The 21854-nt window shown below is 33.2% G+C and overlaps 1 protein-coding gene across 4 annotated transcripts in view; it reads left to right on the top strand.

The window, feature by feature from the left end:
• Window positions 1-458: 458 nt before the first annotated feature.
• The window catches only part of osp (myosin phosphatase Rho interacting protein outspread), a 719850-nt gene continuing 698454 nt past the window's right edge, over window positions 459-21854 (top strand). For all 4 annotated transcript variants that reach the window (XM_085957975.1, XM_085957972.1, XM_085957973.1 and 1 more), the window contains exon 1: window positions 459-968. In XM_085957975.1, coding sequence (XP_085814101.1) covers window positions 852-968 — 117 coding nt within the window. In that variant the 5' untranslated portion in view covers window positions 459-851. The remainder of the gene's footprint in view (window positions 969-21854) is intronic.

The following is a 21854-nucleotide window of genomic DNA, read 5'->3' as shown; positions in this document are numbered from 1 at the left end:
AGTTTAAAATTGCTCTCCTGAGCAATTTAGAAAAAGGGACATATTGGGGATTGCTATCTTACTACAGTAATAAATAATATATTGAGACATGACATTTTTGAAGAAATTGATATTGAGAAAATAAATCAGTATCATTGATTTATTTTGCAATTTAAATCGTACCATCTAACGAAATTCATAACAAGGTATACGCATCAAATATTAACCAATTCTGTTATGCTTTATTGTTAAAGTGTTAAATTATAAAACCGCTAGATGGCTATGCAGTGTAACTTTGAATGAAGTTAAAAGTTGACCGAGTGAGATGGCTAAATACACTTACCAAAAGAGGAAGTGAATAAAACAATCGTAGTTACAATACGAACTTGAAATAACACATACATACATCCAGGTGAACAAGATCTAAGTTGTTTTACTACCGTCGACCGTAAACCGTTTCAAACTTTTCTATCAGAATCAGATGTATCAGATGTAAAATGGGTGTGCGACGTGTCGCGGTTCGTCGGTACTATTTTGTTTGTTGTGAATTATCGCTTTGAGTGAAGTATGATAAAGTGCAGTGTTTACTAATAATTGTTTCATCGATATCTGTGTACAGTGCAGTTATTTCATCGAAATCAACTCCCAGTTAATAGTCACATGCGTTTTAACTGACGTTTGCTGTGACCACTGTGATTTTACTTATCGCCTCTTTGGGCGTTTATGTCTAGAAACGTGTTGTCAACGGTCGCGGTAATTTGTTTTGATTTTCAATAAAAAAAAGTTGACCCGGAATTCTTCCGCGGTGGTGTTGTTCAACCATGGTGGCAGTCGTGGTTTTCTTATCGGAATAAGAATTATTCTCAACAATAATGTCTGCGAGATCGGATTGTAGGAAGTTTGCGCCGAATATCTTCAACAAAAGCAAATGTACCAATTGCTTTCGGCAAAAGGAAGAACACAGTGCTGAAGCATTGGAATGCAACCGGGTAAGTTATTAAAATATTGACATCAGCAGTTTATAAAGATTAAAAAGTTTTTCGGTGCCATAAATCAGCTGTGAACTTGTGACAAACTTCTACTTAGTATTTTGAAATACATAATAAATATCAACTCAACAAAATATTTTTTCCATCACCAGCAGGGAAGCAGCATGATTAATGACAACGTAACAGAGTGAAACACAAGTTAGAAATTATTTAAAATCAAAATTATCAAACAATAATTGCACAATAAAATTAGTGGTCACAGAAACTCAACTCCCGATTACCGTTTGACAGGTTTATCGTGAGTTCAACGCTCACAAATACCTACCAACATTGATATTTTGTAAATACGTTCAAAATAAATAATATTATTGTCTCCATCGTCAACTAATTATTACTATATTCTGTACACTTGTAAGAGTGTAGGTGTAGATACTTCATGAAACATGACTCCGTGTTCCTTCAAAATGAATGAATCAGTTTAGATTCTCAATTCCCTCGCCGTCTGTCACTCTTATTCAGTTGTCACTTTTATTTTTTATTAAAATATACCTACTGGACATATAGGTACATAACGAGAGTACGTACATAATATATTATAATATTATTTGGCATTTTCCTGGAAAAATCTTTTTCTGTTGTAATGATTCAAGATATGAATGAGTTGACTTTTGTAGGTAGATAGTATATTATCGTCTTTCATTTTTAGAACAGATTAATCTGCAATTATTTTGATTAATTATTTTTTAGATTTCATACTGTTTTCCATCTTGTCACTAGAATCTTTTGATTGGTACTCACTCGTTCGAGAGATAGGAATACAACTTTAATAATAGTATATTATTATGTAGTTTAGGTATTACTGAGTCAATGTTTCTGAGAAAACCTGCAACAGTCCTACACACTACACGTACCTACCTGTACACTGTACGTACAGCGGTGGTTTCCAAACTTTATGTTACTACGCCTCCCTTTAAAAAAAATCTCACCTTGGCGTGTAACCCCCTTTATTTCATTAAATAATAATACAATTTTAAATAAACAAAATTTTACTATTTTTATTATATTCATTTTTAAATTAATTTCTTTTTCATGCGATGGATAAGCTTGTTTATTAGCACAAAGTGCTCTTTTTCTGCTAAACGGGATCGATATTTGGATTTCATTGCAGCTAATGCAGAAAATCCCGTTTCGCAATAGTCGCAGTAGATAATTATGTACTTTTACTTACAACTTACATTACTTTTCTTGACTAAGTTAGCATTATATTATTCTACACTTCGATTCAACCAAAATTGAACTAGGGTTTTTGTTTCAATGAATTATCACATGATAATTCTATCATTTTTTTCCTTTTCAATACATACATACCACAGAACAGATTAATAAATATAATTCCGATATGCTATACCTATCCCAATACATTGTCCTACGAAAATGAACCACACATTATATACGTGAAATAGTATGTTGTTGCAACCTTCAAATACCTACACCAATATTGAATGAGCGTCAGTGCATAAAACGAGAGCAATTGTCATAACGAAATACATGCGTATTATTGACACGTCTTTGTTTATCCCATATTCTTCAACACTCGAGATCGATTGCCTGTTTCACCACACCCGTTGGGTACCTATTTAAGTTCCCATATTTCTGAATTCCCTGATACATACTCTATAAATGGCAATAATTATTTAATGTATTATACAAGTCTTACCGCACACTGAATATATATAACAGAACAGCATAATATTATTAAAGATTAAACTAACGAAAATGCACGATAACAATCGAATAAAAGCAAATCTGGAAATTTCTACTTAATATGTGTGTGTGTACCTTACTCATTTGACACTACATACTTAACTGTACTAAATACTATATTATCAGAAACCATCAGATAATCATGATATTACAAATGTATATAGGTATTTCTTGCTTATAACGTATTGAAAAAAGCATATAAGCAAACAGGCAGTTGATTATTAATCTATTAATTGAATTCCGTTACAATGATTTTTAAACAAACGTTTTGTTAATTTATAACTGAAATGCTTACTTATGAGCTTATGACTTATGATAGAATTACCATAAACTTTGTTTAAAAAATAAACAAGCACTTAGTGCTTACTGAAAATTGGTACTTAGTTTGGCTATTATATGGACTGAAGAACGCATTACCTATCGTTCTTACTGCTGTAGATAGTTTGATATAGTTACCTGCGGTTTTGCCATTATAGTACTCAGGTATACCGCAAACGGTGACTGACAAGGTGATGTAACGTTAGAGTTTGCCATGGAAGCCAGTGCGCCCCATCGTGGCCACACCGGTCTTGCCATAAGTGGCCATTCCATGGTCCAAACTCGGGAATCGAACTCTGTATCCTGCTCTGCATCCGATCTACTAGATTTGTTCACACAGTTTGACCACAGCTACTTACTAACTAGCAGTCAGATCTATCTGCTCAATAGTTATTAGTTGCATTGACGTAGCTATTATTATGATCAAATGTAAATTATTATTTATTCTACAGTAATTTTCAATCAGTTAACGAAGACAATAGGTAATATGCTAATGTTTGTCTTATTTGTACACCATTAAAACAGATTTCTAGGACTCCTGATGACCCTCCTGGTCCTGTACGACTCGCATTCAACATTCGGTTACAGTACAGTCAATACCAGTGGCGAAGGGTGGAGGTAGGCTATTAATATCCGACATAAATAGTGCACGCTAAACTTTGTCAGTCATAAGTAAGTAGGTATATGTTTTTATTGAACTAAGACTACAATGTACGGATTGTATTAGTTGGTTTTAAAAAAATCAATTAAACCCTGCCCAAGCCAAATCATAATAGTTTTGGTATGCTATGAAAGATCCGACAAAATAGTGCACAACTTTTCATTCATACTTATTTGTTTTCGTTGAATTAAAAATATATATATTACACATGGTGTTGGTTAGTTTTTTTTAATTTGATTAAACCCTGCCTGAACTAAACAATAATATAAAAAAATATTATTCTATCTATAAAATATCCAAAATGATGTATGATTTAATTCATAATTTTAGATATTTTATATATACATTTTTGACTATTATCTATTACGAATTGGTTATCGCAGGGTTTAATTGAATTTTAAAACTATCCAACATCATCTGTAAATTGTTGTCTTAGTTCAATGAAAACAAATACATATGACTAACAAAGTTTAGTGTGCGCTATTTATGACGGAACTTAACAGCCTACCTCCACCATTCGTCACTGGTCAATACTAATATATACCTACCTGGGTACCAGCGTATCTTAAGATAACACTTTCTCATACGATTTTTACTTCTTACATCTTTATGGTTTTAAGAACTTCAGGTAGGTACAATGTAGGAATATACTCAAAAGGTTAATGGTTAGCACAGAAAGATAAATGATAATTTGCGTTCAAAATATGTACCTAAATAAATAGGCTCTTTTATAGAAATATTTGGTAGAAATAATATTTATTTCTTTTGCGTCGTTTATTTGAAAGAATCATATAATATATATTACATACAGCAAAGCGTCTTCAATCTCTGTAAAAATATCTCCAAACAACATGAGCAGACGTCCATTTAATTAAATCATTGATATTTTTCCCTCTACTCGTACCACATACGTTTTGAGATTCGACAAGCCCGTGCGATTCTAAAACGCAGTTACATTCTATACCTAGGATAACATTTCTCGAAGCCTTCGAAATCGTCAACGCAATATAATTAGTAGGTATCACGGAAAGTTTAATGCATCAGGTAACTGTATATGTAACTGAAGCTCATTAAAAATGAGACATGTAAGTATATAATATATTAAATAAATATGTACTGTATCATCTTTTTTCATACGTGCTCAATAGTCAATGATAAACCTTCTCACATCGTTGTATGAAAAAGGAAATGGAATAATATATCGATCTGACTCATTTATTGAATTTTAGTGTTATTGACCTTTGGCCACCTACTACTAGGTATATATTTACTTACCTAATAGCAGATTTATAATATTGAACGTTTAGATACATATTAAAATATAAAACATATATTATATAATATGTATGAACATATTCCTTTGCACAATTAGTATGCATGCAGATAGCAATGGTAAATACATACTAACATATTATATTAAAATACTCCAGTACCTATTTTTTTAGTAAGTTAATTCTAATGAAATAACTTAAATGCACTTGTTATTTTTGTGTTTGGATATCTACGTTAAAAATGTAATTTTATAGGTTTGTAAATAATTGATATCTATATTATTTAAAGTACATAATACAAGATAACATAAATGAAAGTACTTAACACTATAAAGTAGGTATAGTTATTATTTTTTCAATATTATATTTTTTAGGTACGTATTAGCTTGGGTTATCTCGGAGACTAATTTTTCGTTTAAGATAACATTTATCAATATTGATTTAAGCCGTGAAACAATTGTATTGCTTTTTTATCTTTTTAAATGACATCAATACAGTACTTACCTTTACAATGAGTGTTTATAAAAGCGACATCGGTAGAGTAGTGTTTTTTAGTCCTGTACACGCGAGGTCCTTTCAGTGGTCGAACGGGGTTGGGGAAATTACTCAATACAAAATATGATGCTAGTAACCCACTCCGCACACCCGCTGAAACAATATCGTATGCGTCAGGACTAAAAAATACTACTCTTCCGATAAATACTAATATTCTATTTTTTTTGCATAAAGTGACCATAATAATTGGGTGTTTCACACTAATTATTGATCAAGTCCATCGAAACGGATCCTGAGATATTTGGTCCTAAAGTTAAAACTCCTTTTGTAAAATTCAGGAAAGTTTTCACTGTACCTATATACCTACTTGCCATATTTTTATAGTATATGGATCAATTTAAATAAATAGTCGAAACATAAAGTAGGTATATTCAGGCTTTATTAATATTAGCAAATACCTCTTTATAATGCTGAAGGAACTGTCAAAAATCAAAATGGACATGATTCATATTCAATTTGATGTCTTATCAATTAATACTAGTATTGCCATTTTATGCGGAAAATTGTAGAGCTACGATTGTGATATTAACACATAATATAGAAATCTGTTTTATCTAGCCACTGACTGACTAAATTTGTGTGAACCCACCCATTAACACATAATATAGAAATCTGTTTTATCTAGCCACTGACTGACTGAATTTGTGTGAACCCACCCATATGTTATTGGAAAGAACGAAGAACACATATAAAAGAGTGCAAATTTAAATGAATTTAACACATACTAATTATCTCTATGATGGCCGGCCGCAGTCTGCAATATATGCACTTTTCACAATGACAGTAGTTGTATCATACCTTATACATAGTTCAGACCCAGGTACAATAATTGTACGTTAACAAACGAACATCTATGATATTAAAATGTTTTATTATGTTCATATTTTTATATTACACTGCTGACGGAAAACATTGTTTACGTAGATACTAATGTACTTGTAAAAATTCTAGTAGAAAGACTATCCTCTATTCTATTTATATTATATAGGAAGTATGATCACCGTATATTATGTACAAACCCAAGATTGGAAACAATGACTACCTACCTACCAACTGACTACATAGCTGCATATTATAAGCATTGTTTTAAGAAGGAACTCATTTTGATTATCTCACAAGGCACCACGCCCATCGGTGTTGTATTGAGAAAACCATTTTGAATACCAAGCAGACAAATGATCCAGAACAATTACTTTAATGACGCCATCTTCTATATTATCATATCGCCGTTGCTTGTATTATAATTTGACTGCGTTATGCCGGGTCCACACTGGCAACATGTCGCCGGCAACCTCGTGAAATTTTACGATAATTATCATACTTATCGTAAAATTTAACGAGGTTGCCGGCGACATGTTGCCAACGTGGACCCGGCATTATGCTTTAAAGTGTCGAGCGACATATAAAAAACAAATGAATTTTGAATGAAAACTGCTGATAAAAGAACCTTCAAATCAAAATACAATTTAGAAAATTAAACAAACTCCTTTGGAAGGCCTTATTTGTCCTTATTATGTTAAATTACTATACCTACTAGTAACTAGAAGGAGTAATATAAACTTTCTGTATTACACCTCTTGATAGCGACTCAAAAATACTTGTTTTAATGTGGTTGAATTAGTAGTGAAAATAAGTTAAGTTATAGACATTATGGAACACGGTTCAAAACCACAATATGCAGTTTCAGTTTATGGATGACCTTTAAGTCTGAAAGTATACATATTATCAAAAAAGGAATTTGATTCGTTTTACGTTGTATAGGTTCCTTCTTGTGCAATCTCCTATCGTGGGTCGGTTACCATCAAAGCGATCTTGACCTTATTTACTACTACTTGGAGCAATATGGTGGAGCTGCATTCGTGCAATCACTGAGGTCTTACGACGAAATGCAACAACTTTTTTTGGCATGTACAACATTGATAAATCCTTTGTATGTTGTAGTTTTATCCCCGCAAAATCTGGGAAAAGAACGGTAGCTTCTTAGTTGTAACACTACGAAGTGCTTTTCGGTTCTTTTTGATTCGTTTGAGGATGTCTATGTTAGTCACCGTATCAGCCAGTCAGAATAGTGGAGATATATAAAGTTAACGAGGTCAGCAACATGCTGCATATGGAATGCAGCTGAACCACAATAAAACTAATAATTGATGGTATCCAAAATAGCAACACCAAACATGATTTTTTTTTAATTAGCAGTCAACCAATCGACCGGGTCAATGGATCAGTTTCTAACTTATAAATTCTTTTCCATGCCACAGATGATGTAGGTATGTGTCGGCTCTGATCCAGGAAATATCACTAACGGTCTTCGATATCGTGTCCAAAAAATTGTACGTATGCAGTTAGCTGTACCATAGTTTACAGTGAGCCGTTGCATCGTAAATAGATGGCCGAAGAGTATTGAAATCAAATTCAAGTCTAAATAAAATACTAAAAAATACGTAATAAAAATCGTCGGAACACACGGGAAAGACTGAACGAAATAGGCGGGTTAGTAAATTATCAACCTATCAAATATCTGGCAATAATGACAGCGTTATTATCAGATATTGGACACAAATCAATATCAAATTAATTTTTCATATTTAATCCAAAAAATAGAACTTTAGTGTACCTATTTCATGCTCCACGAAAAAGCGTATTTTTTTTTATTTCGATGCTACACCTCGACTTCTTTCCTATATGTTGTACGACAGCTCACGGTGAACCTTGATACAGCGTGATCTAATACGTACACTTTACGTATTATAACTCTTCAAGATAAAGATTATTCAAGCCAATGAATATTGAATTGATTAAAATGAATCAAAATCATGATGAAAACCGGTTTTGAATACAGTCATTTCTGTGATTTTGAACCGTGAGTAATATTTTTTGAGTTTTTTTGATTATATATATATTCGGATATTTCGTCCGTGGAAAAGGACTATGTGGCGGTGAGGTGGGGAATGAGGGATAAATGACGCCCGCACGGTGCATTCCTGGCCCCTTTATTATTCTTTTTTTTATCTTATCCATTGGATCTGTTGGTGAATTAGAACCTTTTCATCATTTTATAAACGCGTGTTAGAAGTGCTAATGGAATAGCTAGGTGTTTATTGTTTCATTCAGTATTACTATTGAACATTAGCAATAATATTACAAAGTTTATTACTTAATAAGTTCTTAGATTAATATTCAATTAATATTGGCAATATAATTAGGTAGGTACCTACTGATGATTGATTAGTGATTACAGATACTGAATATGTCATCCTTATGCCGGGGCCACACCGAAAACAAGTCGCGCGACAACTCGTTAAATTTTACGATAAGCATGATAATTATCGTAAAATTTCTTAAGCAATTATGATAATTATCGTAAAATTTAACGAGTTGTCGCGCGACTTGTTGCCGGTGTGGACCAGGCATAATGTATATTTGCGTATTCCAATCATAATTAATTAACTGTATGATTTATCGGAAAGTATTAACTGTAGGTACATGCAAAATATATTTGTTAGCATTGTCAACTTTATTCACAAGCGATTCAATACCTTCACCCTACACCAGGGGGGGGGGGGGGGGGAAACTGCGGCCCGCCTGGTATTTTTTTGCGGCCCACCATCATTAATTGTATTTCTGATCACGAATAACTTTTTTTATAATTTTTAAAAAAATATTGACAATAGATTAAAATTTGAAGATTTTGTTGTTTCGTAAATGTATTATCTCAATACGTCTTCCTTGCGTCTCGTCTCACACTATGTAACCACTATTTTCTACGTTGAACATCGATTTCAATAGATATTGATAGTGTGCCAACAAAGCTACAACTTGAGATTATTGATCTGCAGTGTGACACTGGTTTAAGAGAATTGCATCGTCGTGAAGAAATCTCAAAATTTTACAATGCCCTTAATTCAGACAAATTCGACCAACTTAAAGATTATGCAATAATAATGTACGTTATTTTTGAATCAACCCATATATGTGAACAAACATTTTCGATCATGAACCTCAATAAAAATTCTTTTCGATCAAATATCTCCGATGCCCATTCACAAGCAGTTTTGAGAATATCAACTACAAAATTAACACCTGAATATAAAAAAATGTACAACAGTTTCATTCTTCTCATTATTTTTTTTGTAATGTTTATTTTTCGTGATAATAAATAGTGTATATCTAAAATTAATGGTATTTTACTTGCGGCCCGCCGCTCATTTTGAATTCTTGAATTTGGCCCTCCATCCAACAAGTTTGCCCCCCCCCTGCCCTACACTAAAATGTCATTTAGCCTCATGGGTTGTTGTATTGTAGTGTTAAAAATATAATAAAATACATAAATGAGTACATAATGACAGGTAAATAATAATAATAAAAAAAATCATTATATATTTGCCTTGAATTATCACTATTATCAGTAACGCATGTGAGAAAGCGTATGAAAATATGTAAGAGAGAGCGAGACAGGGAGAGTGCGTATTAAACATACACCAGTGGCGAAGGGTGGAGGTAGGTTGTTAAGATCCGACATAAACAGTGCACACTAAACTTTGTCAGTCGTATGTATTTGCTTTCATTGAACTAAGACTGCAATATGTATAAGTATGGTGTTTGTTAGTTTTTTTTTAAATTCAATTAAACCTGCCTAATTTAAGCCATAGCGTATGAGGGAGAAAGGTGGAAGACGCATGAGAATGTTGACAGGTACTACTAGTACTCTGGTAATATTTGCCAATACAAAATATGAACATAATTTATATTGTTATAATATACAGAACGAATGGTTTTATTTGATTTTCGTTAGAAATGATCTATTTTAATGACCTAAAGACAATATTACAAATTTCTGAAGAAATAAATATTCAAAACTTCCGGTTTAAAATCGTGCAGTTAAAATTTGAAGCACAATTGCGGTTGATCTATGTTTCTTGTTATTATTAAAATATAGTTATTATATGAGGCGTCTAATTCCAAAAAGCGATAAGTCCACATTTGGTCAAAATCGAGAAAAAAATACGCACGTATTCTTTGTATAATTTTACACAATATCGATTGATCTATAAATTCCAAAACGCGACATAGCCCTACGAAAAAAATATTTTAAGTCTCGATTTATTACAAAAAGTCCGTGTTTCATATTATTTAATGCTTGGTTGATTTCGCGCGTGTTTAAGTCAACCAGTAAGGGAACGTTTAATATTGAAAAGGGCGTCTCCCATACTGTAGCATCTGGTAAACTCAGGGACTGTGTTTTGAGATGACTCAGATTCTTACAGGTCACGGAGTCATGCGAGCATACCTGCACCGGTTTAAAATAACATCTGATGGAAAGTGTCCATGCGACGACGGAAGCGACCAGGACGTCTTACATTTACTCCTAGATTGTCAAATCTTTAGCAAGGAGCGGCACAACCTGAACTTTTTATTACAGATGGCAGATGCGGACATTCGAGACCTTCCGGGGACCATGGCAAACGAGGCCGGAAGAGATGCCCTTTTTAATTTCTGTATTGATGTAATAAAAAGAATAAAAATAATAAATGGTGACATGTAAAGATGATTCATGCCTTTCAGATCCAGTGACTGCAATCATATAAGATAGGATAAGTATATACTTAGAACATTAGTCCAATGCGACATTTCTTTTACCACGGGAAAAAACTCGACTACAAATCGCAGTCCTCAGTTCCCAATGAATACGACAAAATATTCATCAGAATCACCTCCGCCTTGCGCTACTAAGAATTTTCCAGGGTTTTTGCAAGGCGGTATCATAGGCCCTGGCCGAATTCAAATTAGCAATACCCGATGCGGGTAGAAGAACAGTTTTCAATAAGGCATATTCTCTCAGCCGGCACAATTTTCATTTGACTAGCATCAAGTAGAGTAGTTTGCGTGCCAAAGTCCTTAAGAAACCTCGATAGTAAATGCGAGGTATCCATAAAGGCATCTAGAAAAAAAAAAAAAAAAAGTGCCACGGAAATATGTGCCTTATGCGGAGTAAATTAAAAAGTGAGGTACAAATAGCGCTACGTCCAATTTTATTTTGCCTATAATTATTAAATTTAAGAGTTTATCGGCTAAAACAAATTGCTATTTGGTTTTAATTTCGACATAAAATACAACGGAAAAAATAATCTCACGTTAAAACAAATAATTGAAGCTTGAAACATAAAAACGTTGTTTCCAGAAAATATTGAACTGTGGACTTGTCGCTTTTTGCAATTAGACGCCTCATATTATATATTAGTTTATCCTATAATGCATGTTATTGTATTAACTATTCATAATTATTATCGCATACAGTGTATTTATGGCGCATTGACCATTCACTGTTATGTTACAATACTGTTTATTTCTGAATAAATACATTATGTGCAGTGTCTCATTATTACAATGTTATTTCTCATTTGCATCCACTTTTTCATTTTCACATCCCTTAAAAAATTACTAATTGATAATTAATAGGACACGTGTACGCGCAGTATGGACTGTGTATCGTTTTTGCTACTGTTTTGATCACAAATTACTTCCAACATGTGACCTGGTTATCATATCGTTATGTAACTTGTTATGAGTTTTACGTCAACCTGTAACTATCGACATTATAATAACAGGCAGGTAATAATGTCATACGTTGCCATATAACTAATAATAAGTAATAATACTAATAATATAATACGTCGGCATTAGTAGGCAGGTGTACTCTAGCTAGTATTAACGATAACAAACGTAATATTAAATCGATAACAAAAGCTACATGTAGCTAATAACTGTGTTACGCATTTTGTGATACTTTTTATTGCACAATAATCTAATATGTCTATTATTTATTTGCTGTACTTGTTTTTCATGAGTATGCCATTATGATATCTGAGTTACAAATATTCAACAGATATTCTATACTAATAATATATTTAAAAAAAATATATATATATATATATATATTTTAAATTCAAATTTGTAATTTATTTATTTATGTAAAAAGTACATGTAAGTACTTAGACCGTAGATTAGACACCATTTTAAGAATTTATAAAACATAATCTATATAAACTCGCCATTTATAATTTGAGTGTCTTCTGTTATAAGTCAAAAATTACCGCACCAATACTAATTCAATTTGCACGGCTTATATACTTTTTACATTGTTGATATTAATTTATCTTATTTCCTGGAAATCAGCGTTGCCAACTTAGAGTTTTTCTTAGCATTTTTGAATAGGCATTTAGCTTGTAAATATTGCATCTGGCGTATGGTGTTAAATCTAGCGTTTTCCGATACCTCAAACAGCTTAAAAGTTTTCGTAGTAAAGCTAGAATATTATACTTACCAGATTTGCATAAAATCGACGGGTCTAGGACGATTTGGCACCGAGACAACTGGACGCCACGCAATTCGAAAATAAATAGACGTTAGGTACCTACTTATAGGTACTTTTTAAAAATATATTTAATATTATTATTTATATTTACTTAAATTATTATACTTATTATGATTTAATAGTTGGTGAGAATTTAAATATGCACACGTAAATAATGATTTAATCGTGCATTAAGTTCCAACGAAAAAGAGTTTATTTTTATTTTTATATAAAGCCTTAGGCTTGGTAATTCACAATCTGCAATAAAAAACATTATGTTAAGAGTAAAATGAATTGAAACTACTAAAATTCCTCGTCTACGTTCTGTATACGTGTCTACGACAGTGCGGCGTCCAATTGTCCCGGCGTCCAGTTGTCCCATTCCCAAATCAACATATCACATCTTATGAACGTGACAAAAATTCTTACCTGCATTCATTTTTAACATTATTTTATTACTTACTTATATTTAAAATCCGAAATTATTCTTCGATCTTTGTTCTTGTAAAAAAAGGTTAATAATTATGAGATATTTTTTTGAAATGCTAGTTTCTAGAGACTTTAGTGATAGTTTTGAGAAAATCTAGCATATTTTTCTGCCAACTGGCTTATTTTCTTAACCTATTTGGGATATATTTGTCAATGACAATTGGCAGCACTGGTCGAAATTTTAAAAGATATTTCTTGTAAAATAATACACACTTGCATCAATCAATAATATGACATGAGGCGCCGGTGTGGGTGCCTATAAATCGAACAATTAATAATATGGTTTAGTTTGTTTCTTCATTGTTATCTGACATTCCTATCCTTTATTTCTGTTTTTTAAGCGGACGAATTTTGAAAATTAAAAAACGTGGCGTTTTTGATAATCACAACAATAGAACGTCATATCCTTCAGAGCAGTATTGCCAACTATATAATGTTTACAGATATTTTTTTATTATTCAACATTATATTATGGATGTATGCAAATGTATGGTTTTTATTAATCTAATTATTCGTGCTCCGTCTGCATTTATTTGATGAATGCAATTGCGAACTGCATACGCGGCTACGCCCTGCCGAGAATTTCACCCGAAATAGATTAACTGAGATGCGAGATGGCGGTGTTTGACGGCAAACTGTGCTGCATCCAAAGTGCATGCATTGATAACAAATAGTTCTGGAACATCTCTGATAGAATTTATTTGGACTTAGAATGTTATTTTTTATTATTTTATAATCGTGAACGGAAATCGTATAGGTATCCGAGAATTTTGTACTATTGAAATTCGTTAAATGCTGTTACTTGTATCTAAATAAGTAACAAAGTAAAATTTATTAATGTCTGAAATGATTGTAAAGCCGATAAATAATAGAGTATAATTTAAGTGTAGGGATTACGGAATTATGATTTTTTAAATCCCAGGATTAGACAAAATCAAACCGAACTCGACCGAATCCCAGCATCGTGAGTTTTATAAAAAAAAAACAGACACGTGACCTATGTTCACGATAATAGAAAGTGATCAAATCGATGTTTTAAATTTTAAATGCACGAAAGATTTCAGAAGCGAATCATTTACTTTCAACACACGAGGCACCGGTAGTTAGAAGCAACAGTTTTATTTTGAAAATCGAATATTTTTTTTTCCTGCTAATATGTACCTACATATTCGAGTATATTGAGAAGGTAAAAGTTTTGAAATAGGTAGTGGATGAATATAGTGATTCTTTTTGATTTCGAATCGGCCGGCTAACCGCGTAAATCGCTCAACTCTCAAATTTCTACAACATAACTAATATTGCCGGTTAGAACTTAGTACAAACATTATCATAAATTCAAAGAATTACATATTGCATACTTTGCGTTATTTTTTTTGTCTTTACGTACAAATACAAATATGTCACGAAGATAATTTATGTTTTACTGTCGAGTAACTGGTGAGTAACCGTAGTGGAAGTGAAGATGGGACGGTTTACACTTTACAGTGATGACGAAAATTCTATGCACAGTTGATGATGTTGTATTTACAAGTAGTATGTTGTATAAGTGGTACCTACATATTATGAAAAACATAAAGTTTCACTTATGTGTGTGTGTTTGTGTACCCTGCTCACTCTCTCATATTTAGAGTCTATCTATAGTTCTATACTCTTTCACGGTAATGTTGCTATTAAGTTCAATAATTTTATTGCCAGTATTCAAACCTGGGTAATTTTATGATTATCTATGCCCTATGGCATTTGCATGAATTTTTCGTTACCCTTTTTGCTACTTGAACGAAATTCTCACAAATTAAGATGTACTTTAATATTAATTAATACTGCGAAAACTGCATATAAGTGTACATTCCATATTTAAGTAAGTTTATTGTGGATACTTTTATCTATTTAAAAAATAATTATTAAAGTTAGTTAGTTAACACACATAAAAAATGGCTATTTGTTTATTTTCTTTGCGATGCTTAGGAAGATAGTTAATTAGGGCTGTGTTATAATAGGTACATACATATATTCATTTTTTAGTATGTACATACATTATTTATACATCTTATCTGTAAGTACTTAAATTCGTTTTTTCCGACAGATACGTAATTATTGAACTAATATAAATTCCACACAACAGTCATTATAGTAATATTATCCTGTCATTTTTGTATCTATGGTATGTAATTTATTTTATCTTGTTGGCAGTATTTAATGTGCACTACTAATTGCTTGGATTTATTTTGCTATTTTATGGATTATTTTTTAATTATATCTCCTATTTATTATTGCGGCCATAATGACAACTTTATTACCATTCACCACTGATTACTTAGTTTTTTTTTGTGTTGGTATTAAAATAAAGATTGAGATCGAAGTCTTGTCAGTAAAACTTTAATGGACACTCTTTCGTTTGCTGAGATTGCATTCTGTTTTAACTGGTTAATGTGCATCTAAACTCGATCGCATTCATGCGGAATGTATCTATGTACAAAATAATTTTCCTCATAATAATAATTGACAAGTTAATTCTAAACTTTTAGAAAATTCCTCGACTTCTCATCAGGAACATTCAGATCAATCAAATAAATAAATATATAAACAATCATCTATATCTAAATGATTTCTTTATGCAGTCACGCCCAAGACGAATTCCCATCTGCGTAAAAAGCCATAGTCAATACCCAAACAATCCCAGCAGGTCTATTCTTAACGGTTATCACTTTGGCACGTTTCCGTTATTTCCATTCTTCCACATTAGCACGGAAGGTATTCATTACACTAAATGGTTAGCGGCGGCTATCTCTAATTCGTAATACGGCGAAAATTTAGGTTAACATGTCGGTCAAATTCGGATATGTTCGTACTGATAAACACAAGCGGATAAAGCCGAACCAGCGCCACCCAAGCGGCTAACGATCCGAACACAAAAATTTTGTATTGACACGTCGGACATATCAACATTACCTACAATTTTATTAGTCATGTCATTGCGATTGCAGCAAAACCGTCTCAATTTTCAATATGTAAAATTGACATACTCTGTCTCGTTCTCAAAGTTAACACGGCCAAGCGAGGGGTTGTTAAAAGATATCAACTTTTGATAGTTCAGACGGTTAACTTTTTTACATAATCAACCGCCAGAATACGTAAAGTGATAAATATTTATCACAATTAGCTCTTTTTTGATGTTGAGTGATATGTTAGAATAGGCCTGCAGAAAAATAAGACTGAGGGTTTTCTTATGAAACCTATTCGATCGTAAAAGCGTGCATTATTACAAAGACAATATTCGTTGTCTCAAAATTGGCTTGAAAAAATGTCGAATATTTGGGCCATATATATCGTAATTTAAATATAATCGCTTATACAAGTCTTGATCTACCATTGTTAAATGAGCTGGAATGCTAGAAATTCAATTGTTCATACGTATTGATCAATCACATCGGAAAACTGAAACATACAAAATAACTGCTTTGACAGAATTTTCCTCGCAGACTAGATGCATTAGCATGGATGCACTTAGTGCATCATTGGCTATACATGCCGGGTTCTACATGCGAAGAATGAGACCGCATCTATTGAATGTTTAAAGATGTTCAAAAATATTTAATCGGACAATGTGAGCTGTATATAATATGTATATAGATACATCGCAAACGTGGGGTAAATGTGGATACATTATGTATCTATAGTTAGTTGCATTTTGTCGATATCTCTGTTGCAAGATGTAAACAAGATCGTGGACCGCGCCGCAGTAACGTATGGGCCTCTCGTGATTTCGGTGAACACGTTTTATAGCAGCGATTCACAACCATTGACGTCGAAATATTATTTACATTGTTAAATTGATGTTACCTTACATAACTTGAAAACACATCAGATTCAAATTCAATATAAAGATTACACAATAAACTTTGTCGGTCATACTTATGTTTTCATTGAACTAATAATACAATTTACAGAGTGCTTGTCAGATTTCAAAATTCAATTAAACCCTGCCTAAAACCAAACCATAATAATTTACGTATGCTATGGGCGATCCGACAAAAATAGTACACACCTTTTCAGTCATACTCATTTGTTTTCGTTGAATTAAAAATACATATTACGGATGGTGTTAGTTGTTTTTTTTTTAATTCATTAAGGGGGGACATGCTCAGCGTACGTCAAAATGAAGCTTTTATGCTAAATAAATATAAAGGATAATAAGGTTTCAAAATTATGTAAATAGATTATCTACAACATTTAAGGAATGTCCAGGATCATGCTTTGAAAATAGCATACAAGCTCCATTTTGACGTACGCTGAGCATGTGGGCCGTTAAGTCCTGCATATACCAAAACATAATCGATAAAAAATGTTCTTCTATCCATAAAATATCCAACATTATGTATGGGTTAATGGCGTGGATTTTTAAAAACTAACAAACACCATCTAGTCTTACTTCAATGAAAACAAATAACGTTTTACTGACAAAGTTTAGTGTGCATTATTTATGTTGGATCTTAACAGCCTACCTCCACCCTTCGTCACTGATACCTACCTATATTATATATTTATAATTATTTCACTCCCATTAAAAACTTTCAGTTTGGACAATATTTAACGTAGTTGAAAGCAAAGTAAACTGAACAGAGAAGACGAATCATTCAACGAATATTATAGTAGGTACCTAAATATTTTGTTTTTGGTGTAATTATTAGTATATACTTATATCTTTAGATTTATGAATACTATTGAAACTATTTTTATTCACAATTTTCAATGTAAATCTATTCATTTAATTTTCTCCCCCTTTTCTCCCGTGCGTGCTATAGGACGGGAAACATATTAAAAACAAACTTGGTAAAAGCATGATATAACTGGGGCCTTATGTTGTAACTTGCGAGCTGAAGTCGCCCGGTCGACATGGCGTCATATGACATCATCGTGACGTACTACCGGAGTGAGTCAATAGTATTCGAGAAATTAACGCTACTCTATTACTGGCGTTATTCATTGTCCCCATACACAAATAGGTGTTTCAGCATAATGATATCTATGGTGAGCCGTGCGCGTTGGGCGGCTCGCCTCGATCGTGTATTGAGCTTACGTCACAATTACGTCATGTCGTCGGGTGACTTCATGTCACAAGTTATAACATAGGGCACCTGAGTACATATATAAACTCGGGTGAAGTCTCGTGTACCTGCTAATTACTTATAAAAAAGTGCAGCTTGCATCGTTTGACTTCTGAACTATATAAAGTGCAATGCATAGAATATGAATTTGAATGATATAAATTTAATTCTATCAAATATTTTATGCCCTTGTTATGAATTGACTACAAGCATCAATATTACCAATGAATACCATTATTATTAGTACCTAACTGTTCATAGTCGTATTAATTATAGGCGTTTTAAAACATAGTACTTTAAAAATGCATAAATAATAAATGTTCTCATTATTATATAGGTACAGCAGGGATTCTTATACTATGTTATGGACGTCGCTGATATAGGTAAATCATTATACAGTGGCACCATGGGTACGGAAAAAGCGACTTGCAGTTGTAGTGGTAATGTTTGTTAGCATTAAACCAGACAATGCAGAGAGCAATTCCAATACAACGCAGTGTTTTTTAACCTGGTTTGATCGAACCCCAGGGGTTCGGTGAGTCAGTCTTAGGGGTTCGGCGGAGGTCAAGACAAGAGGTGAGACAACAGATGTGAATGATGAATACCTCGATGAAATCAAATGAAAACAAAAATGGTAACGTACCCTGTTATTGCTAAGAAAGCTCTGGAGATTTTCATACCGTTTGTTACAACATATCTTTGCGAGCAATCCTTTTCGAGGATGCTGGAAATAAAAACTAAGTAAAGGAACTGACTTTGTTGCGAAAATGACACGAGAGTGGCATTTGCCAAGGTGAAGCCGCGCATTTCTGAACTGGTCTCTGAAAGGCAACAGCAGAAGTCACACTGATTTGCAGTAAATATTCATTATTATGTTTTTGTTTTTGTGTGAAAATCATGTTTTAATGGTTTTGCTGGACACAGTGATGTTGATGCACGGTTCATTTTGTGCACCAGTAAAATATATATCTATGTTTTGAAGTTGAAAAAAATCATATTTTATTTTTCCAATTAAGAAGGGTTCGGTGAATGCGCATATGAAACGGGTGGGGGTTAGTACCTCCAACAAGGTTAAGAACCACTGGCGTAACGCCTATGGTGCCACTGTAGAATGATTTACCTATACATTAAGTTAATTTTATTTAATACTAATCACACGTACATTGTCTTATCAGAATACTAATTAGTTTATTGGCAGTGATTTGTTTTAATTATAAGAATTCTTCTGGATACAATCTAGTTAAACTTAAACTCGCAAATTACTAATCCATGCAGCGTAGTTCGCACGTCAGTGCTTTGCGACTTCTGAAGAAAACATAGTCTATTATGTGGTGCATACGATCTTTAGCCTCACGTGTTCCAGCATCACAGGTCCGAGAGTTTTATCCGTGTCACCTTTCGTTTTGACTTACACTGCACATAACAAAATGTTTTTAAAACGCTGGTAATAATGGACTCATTCAAAATAGCAGAACTTAAAGGCGGTGATAAATGATTAAAGTATGTCCACCGTACACGTTTATAATGGTTATATTATTTAAAAAAAAATATTATTTTTATACTAGAATCTATCCACCAATATGGATATTATTGGACCATGCTCAGGAGTATTTACAAAAAAATTAATACGAGATAATGGCCAGAGGAGCACTGTTAACTATCATCTATCTATAATATGTATATGCTTGCCGTATATTATACCGAACTAACTCCAATCACGCCATTGGTAAACCTGATTAATCCGAATCATGAAATCATGATTTATCATGGTTAAAAAGGGTTTGAAAGATATTATTTGGAATTCATGTGGGGATTTCAAAAATACTTTTTCTTTTCGATATTGATACTGAGTCAAGTATTGCTACTTTATTTCGATACGATATCGATATCAGCGCATCTATTCTATACATAAGACTGTTCTCCGCAGCTATCGAGGTTTTTTTCATATGTGTATATCGAAGTATTATAATTTTTACAATAAGTTAGCCGTATAAACAGTCAAAACTGTCTATCTCGCCCTAAAATTTAGCATACCCAAGAGAGGGGCTGTTAAAAATAAAACATAGCACTTATTGTAACAATTCTTCTTCTTCCACCCTGTCACGTCCCAACATTGGGGCATAGGGCAAGCACAAGTTGGCGCCACTTCCCTCGGTCCATCGCCAACTCTTGCGCCTTCCGCCATGTCAGACCTGCAGCACGTAGGTCGCTCTTGTAGCACCGCTGCAAGGTGAGGGAGGGCCGGCCACGGCGACGGACCCCTTGAGGCTGTGCCACAAGGGTACGAAGTGCCGCACTCTTTGGCGGCATCCGCAATACGTGTCCCAGCCACGTAAACCGTCTCTTCGTGATAACTTCAATCACCGAAGGCTGTTGTGTCTGCTCACGAACTCGGGTGTTTGTAACGCGGTCGTACCAATGTACCCCTAAGATTCGGCGGAGATATCGATTCTAACAATTACAACTAACTTATTGTAATTGTTGCAATAAGTGCTAGTACTTCGATACAAAACTACCCTCGATAGCTGCCGATAGCGGCCGATAGCGGCCGATAGCAGTCTTGTGTATAGAATAGACGCTTTCGATATTGCTTTTCTAACTTTATTGTCTTCCAAACAGAAGAATATTAGAATAATCTATTATACCGTTAGCTTGAGTTACTCGTACATTTGGTAGAATATTTGAATATAGAAATGTTATTAATTTTTTTTCGATGGCTTAAAAGTTTCAACTAAGTAAGTTCTAGTTGCACGTGTGCATGGATACTGGCATCTAAAATATATTATATACTTGGTGCTTGCGTATAATTCCGTTGCATTTTGTCGCAAGCTATATTATGTTCCTGAGGAGTGGCGGACGCGTGGGTCTCAAACGAACCTTGCGTGTCGCCTGAATACATCATAATAATAATTATAATTGGTAAAACGCGATCGAGAGCTGTGCATATATATCATTAAGTGGAGACAGCCATGACTACAAACCTGAAACATAAAGATCTGTTCGCACCAGAGCTTGGACTATAACTGAAGGGAGTAGTGTGAACTTGTTTAACAATAATTCTGTGGTTTCAGGGTAAACGTCGTTTTGACAGTGTGTACCTAAGTATCTACGGCATATTGGTATTTTTTGACAAGTTAACAAACAAAAGTTCTTATATCGTAAACACATGTAGTGGCAAATTATCTTGAATAATTTAAAATGCTTTACATTATTAATAATGTATTTAAATTAAATTAATTATTAATTGAGTAATTAATTAAATTAATAATGATTAAATCTTAATCAATCTTTAATAGTACACAGTACTTGACTACTTAATACAAAAATGATTAAATAAAACATATCAATGAACTTTTAAGTGACAGCATTTTA

The sequence above is a fragment of the Rhyacophila brunnea genome, unplaced genomic scaffold (genome assembly GCF_057557595.1).
Source record: "Rhyacophila brunnea isolate RB1 unplaced genomic scaffold, BYU_Rbru_1.0 scaffold_7, whole genome shotgun sequence".
Classification (NCBI taxonomy): domain Eukaryota; kingdom Metazoa; phylum Arthropoda; class Insecta; order Trichoptera; family Rhyacophilidae; genus Rhyacophila; species Rhyacophila brunnea.
The sequence above is the reverse complement of the archived record's forward strand: the minus strand, read 5'-3'. Positions and strand labels throughout refer to the sequence as shown.